This window comes from Trichoderma asperellum, chromosome 1 (assembly GCF_020647865.1).
Source record: "Trichoderma asperellum chromosome 1, complete sequence".
Taxonomy (NCBI): Eukaryota; Fungi; Ascomycota; class Sordariomycetes; order Hypocreales; family Hypocreaceae; genus Trichoderma; species Trichoderma asperellum.
This window is the reverse complement of record NC_089415.1, coordinates 159,502-164,625: the sequence shown is the minus strand read 5'-3', so window position 1 is coordinate 164,625 and position 5,124 is coordinate 159,502. Positions and strand designations below refer to the sequence as shown.

General features: G+C 45.0%; 2 protein-coding genes across 2 annotated transcripts; both read right to left on the bottom strand.

Annotated features, from left to right (window-relative positions):
- Positions 1 to 1,315: 1,315 nt before the first annotated feature.
- Positions 1,316 to 2,775, bottom strand: TrAFT101_000020 (uncharacterized protein). The gene is made up of 2 exons (XM_024911124.2): positions 2,163 to 2,775; positions 1,316 to 2,087 (listed from the first exon to the last, which is right to left on the bottom strand). Exons 1-2 carry the CDS (start codon positions 2,686 to 2,688, stop codon positions 1,699 to 1,701), a joined length of 915 nt encoding a protein of 304 aa, XP_024754423.2. The 5' UTR covers positions 2,689 to 2,775; the 3' UTR covers positions 1,316 to 1,698.
- A 660-nt stretch (positions 2,776 to 3,435) lies between these two features.
- Positions 3,436 to 4,462, bottom strand: TrAFT101_000019 (uncharacterized protein). Its single transcript, XM_066125886.1, has 2 exons — positions 3,815 to 4,462; positions 3,436 to 3,689 (listed from the first exon to the last, which is right to left on the bottom strand). Exon 1 carries the CDS (start codon positions 4,400 to 4,402, stop codon positions 3,815 to 3,817), a length of 588 nt encoding a protein of 195 aa, XP_065981983.1. The 5' UTR covers positions 4,403 to 4,462; the 3' UTR covers positions 3,436 to 3,689.
- Between the last annotated feature and the right edge of the window lie 662 nt (positions 4,463 to 5,124).

Below are 5,124 nucleotides of genomic sequence, written 5' to 3'. Positions count from 1 at the left end.
AAAAATAACTTTAGTAGCGTCTTCAGCAGCAAAGTTATATTCTATATAATCATCCCAAATTAGTCTAAACTATTTAAGAGCGAGTCCTAAAAGATAAGATGCTGCAAAGGATACTTTGTCTTCTTCCTTTTTGAGGATGGTAGGGAAGTTCTAAAAATAAGCCTTAAGTTGCGTAATAAATAATCGAAGTTCAGTAGGCTTGCCATTGTATGCTGGTGGAGGTTAAAGCTTAAGGGTAACTTCAATGTCCTTTCTTAGGGCTGGTGTTTTCTGTTTTTCGTATAGTTTCTTAATAAGTTTTTTAAGCTGCTTAGTAGTGAGCTTGTTCCAGTCAGGTTCGCCAGTAAGGTCGATGTCTCCATCTATATCCTTAATAGGATTAGAGGTAGGGGTGTTGAAGTTGCCTGAGGTTGCCATAGTGGTTCAAATTGCTCAAAAGATCTAAAGTATCTTTTTAAATAAGAGTTATTAACGTGTGACGTTCTAATCCTATACCTAATATAGGGTAATTAATTCCCAAGGGATAAACCTTTAACGTCAGGTTTATGTTGGCAGAGAGATACAAGGGATCTTATAAGCGGTCTTAGTTACATAGCTAATAACTTTAGATGCAAGTCCAATCTAATTGTTATATAAATGCTATATTAACAACTGACTATCTAAGCTATATCTAATAAGCATATTAAACAGTCTTATATAGTAAGTCATTCCATGGTTATTACTTATGTAAGTTGCATCATACTTAATGAGAATGCTTCCTTAGAGTCGCAGTCTCATCTCATAAGTAGGTACGTATCTTGCTGAAAATACATTTCCTTTATTATAATTGGTTGTCTTGTCCGTGGTTCACCCGGAGGTACGTACCAGAGGGATCTTATGTGGTTGGTTCGTGACAGCAATCTTGGAGTGCTTATGCTTGTTTAAGGCGGATCTATCAGCCTTAGGTTGCTTCAGGAGCTTAAAGACAGGCTTAGGAACGAGATCTAGGGTAGTAGTAAAGTAAGCCATTATAGATATGTTTGTTATGTTGTACAGGAGGAGTAAATGTAAGTTAGACTGAATTGTAAGAAGGTTTAAGTCAAGGGGGCACCATTGGTAAGCCTGTATATTTGGCGATTGAATTGTAAGATAGTTATTAATTATACCACGGCCTGTTTTTTATAAATAGGGCCCTGAGATAAAATAGTGGCGGGGCTGAAGAGCAGGGGATAATTATTAATGCTAGGTGATTAGTTAAATTACTAGTGTTAAAATGTATTAGCTGTAGTATATATTTTTAACTTTAGCTAGGCTATTATTTTAAATTATAAATCTGCTTGCTTATATATAATATTTTATTATAAAAAATTATATAAATTTTATTAATGTAAAGGATGATTTTAGTTCGGAGACCTGTGAAATAATTAGTTAATATATCCTATGACCTATATGATTTATTATAGGGAGCTGTTAAAGCCACTAGCTACACCGGAATAGGTGTAAATGTATTGAATCATGTAAAACATATGAAACGAAACCGAAAAAGACTTCTGTCTCAGTGACTGAAACTGATGCGAGGCTCTGTTTCAGTTTCAATACATTTCTATCCATCACTGGCGTGTGCCTTCTTCACAAGGGTTTTCACTAGCCACTAAACAACCACTAACGCCCTTCTCCCAAGTTAGCTAGTTAGTTAATGTAACGTCATTAACCATTATATTACATCAGAGTATGCATGCCGTAAACTATGCTGAGCGCTATTGCCAACAACACTGCCTCATTGAATCGCGGCGCAGCCGCTGAGGACTTTGGGTCATGACTTCCAGCAGCAATATGATCCGGCGTAACACAGAGCAATTGGTCAAGATAGACGGTGTCATTACTTTTATCTTGGCCATGACCCTGCTTCAAGCCGAAGGCGAGCAGCACGGGGTTTGGCTGACGAACATGCAGGTCGTACGACTCCAACGAGTTGATGTCCCTGTCTCCATAGAGCCAGCCGAATCCGAATAGGCTGCGAGTAGTGAAATTCTCGGGTATATCAACTACCCCGGGAAGCCCATGTGTTGAGCAACTAGAGCTCGTGTTGGTCAAATTTATTGGAGCGCCTGTCAAGGGCCATCCATCACGTTAGCAACTTGGCCGAAACTGCAGGTTTAGTGAAAGAAGATATAGAAACGTACTCGACGCGATGATTTCGTCGCCGCAGCCTTGCCCAGGGGAGAACTCCGGGCATTTACCGTTAGAGAAGGACATGGTTTCTCGGAAGGTCTGAATGTACTTGGTGCATGCGGCGCTCAGCACACCGTTGCACGAGCCGTTGCCTTCTGCTGCGGTTGTATTCTGCTCGCCAAGACGATAAGCGCACAAGTTGGTGTAGCCTCCGTCGAGGCTGTGGAGGAACTCGTCCGGCATGCTGATATAACTGTTCACTGTCTGCGTGCCTTTGTAAGAAACAGCATTGGGATCCCGCTTGTCCTTGAGCCCGACGGTCAGGTACCACGGTTTTGTGCCGTTGTGGCCGCCACTGCCGAGGTTGAATGAGACTGTGCCGGTAGAATTGAAAGGCGGCCCAAAGTCCTTGTTGGAGACATTGCAGTCGCTTGATGAGTTGTAGTTTATTGTACTAGTTGAGATGGAGCGAGCGGCAAGAAGGCACATCCACCAAACAGGACCACCAAGGAGCAAGCTGCTGCGTAACTTGGCCATACTTCTTGACAGGCTGAAGCGGCGCGAAAAAAAAAAAGAAAAGAAAAAAAAGGGAAGGGGGGAGCGGGGGGTTGCCTTTTCCCTTGAAAAATACGTTGAAAAGGAAAAGGCACAGAAACACATCAAAATGGATATGACTAACTAAATATATGATGAGAATCTGTGCCGTCTCGCTCCCTACCTAGGTACTCATACCCATGTCCAGAATATCTGGGGGTCCATGCCACTTGCGCTTCAGTGGGCCACGACTTTCTCTCCTTCCTCATTCTGTCTACTAGCGCTAGAGAGCCCGCCCAGACTTCTCATAGCAAATATCGGCTGTTCAACCATCTTACAAGTCCACTAAATTGATTTATGATGTAGGTTCCGACTTCCCGAGATGCTCTGAATTGCCTTCAATGTTCTTTTATACCTGTCCAACAGCCCTACTTTCAACATCCTGAAGCAGCCGAAATTGCGGCCACACACCAACAGAAAACGCCTAACCTATTCAACAGATACACGGAAACATCAAATCTGACGGTACACATGTACATGTGACACCCCTTCCACTGACCTGACGTCAAAACTCAACAACTCGTCTTGATCCTTTTCGTGTCTTCTGCGTTTGCCGAACACATTTAGGGCCTACTTGTGAATAGCGCTTTCTTCGGGCAGAATATGGGCCGTCTATTATGTCCATGATGTAACATGACTTGTGTGAAGCATTTGATCCACTGCACGAGGAATACTTGATCAATTAAAACAGACGACAAACTTGCATTGCTGCGACACTTTACGTTGATGATTAAAAAGTTTCTACTACTGTACTATTTATCCCTTCAACGCCCGTCTCTTCGTGCCAGCTACCATGGACTGGTTAGGTCCTCCCAATTCGAACAACAGAGGCGTCATGTGTGAGCCGGCGACACGTCTAGGCTGAGTGCAGTGGTTTTTCGTAGACGAGTCTCCGTGCTGGCTAATGGAGTCAGCGGTTTGACAGTCGATGCCACCAAGGCGCACTGTCAAAAAGATGTGTCAGTACGGAGTAAAAGCACAGTGATTAAAGTGTGTTGCATCCGGCCCGTGCCACCAAGGGGGGTGGTTGACAAAAACACCAGACGCCACCATCGTGTCCGTAGTGTACCTAGTTCTGTTGGCAATGATTCGAGTGGTCGCATTGTCCGTATGCATCGCTGAACTGGTACTCGATGCAATTCGAATCTTTGCACGGCACCCAGGTTACCGTGTGCTGGTACGGGTCGCATGCCTTCTCGCAGTGCTGGCCACGCTGTTCTAGTGAGCCATCGATGGTGTCGTTGGCGGAAACGGAGCCGATAGGGCTGCAGACCCAGTCACACTGCTGGCAATCCATGTCGGTGACGGCAAACCACTGCTTTATCCACAGCCGCTCCGTCTTTGGCGGCGAGTAATCCACAGAGTATGTGTCGCTGGTCGTGGTGCTTTCTGTGAAGGTGTAGCTGTTCTGGAAAGCAACGGCTGCCGCCTTGGCTATGTTGAACGTCACACTCAGGCCGGATGTGACTGACCACCCGATGGTCTTGGAGTCAATATGGGATAGATGGCACGTGTTGCCGTCGGTACATCTGTACAGAGGACCACTACCATACCACCAATAGTCCCATCGAGTTGCTTGATTCTTGCATTCATCGAAGCTCGCAGCGGCAGTTTTGGCCGCCACCACCACCCCAAGCAAGAGCTTTACCAGATGCATATTGTGATCAAGCACAAACCTCGACACTAACAAGTCGAAAAAGTAAAAAAAAGCAGTCGGTTAAAGCTTCACAAACTTGGGACTAAAATCTCTACAAGAGGGTAAAATCTCATGCTACTTATACTTTTTAAACCAAGCCGTGAAAGACTTTGATTTTGCAATACATGATTTGATGTTGTGTGTGCTATAAAAAGTAACCACCGACCCGTGTTCCACGATACAAGCTCTCTCCCGCTTCATTTAGTGGATTGCTGCCGTTTTACAGTCATTATATCAACCGAGCCGCACATGTCGCTGGGGTCCGTCTCGCTTTGCAAGGCGTTCTAGGTTTGGAAGGTTGCAATAAAGGATTGCTGCGTTCACCTGTTGGCTGGTCACCGCAGCTGCATAGGGGTGTGACCGCCCCGTGTACGCGTTGGTTAAAGAGGAACTTATTGACCCAATCTTCCCTGTGCGTAGTTATGTGAGAAAAACTGTTGGTGACTGAATTGTGAGATAGTTACCAATCGTGCCACGGCCCGTTCCTCACGGATGGGGCCCTGAGACGAAATAGTGGCGGGGCCGAAGAGCGGGGGATGAACTATTGATGCCAGGCGATTGGTTGAATTGCTGGCGTCGAAACGCGTTGGCCGTGGTGCATATTCCTAGCCTCGGCCAGGCCGCTATTTTAAGTTGTAAATCCGCCCGCCCACATATAATATTCTACTATGTATTAACATTAA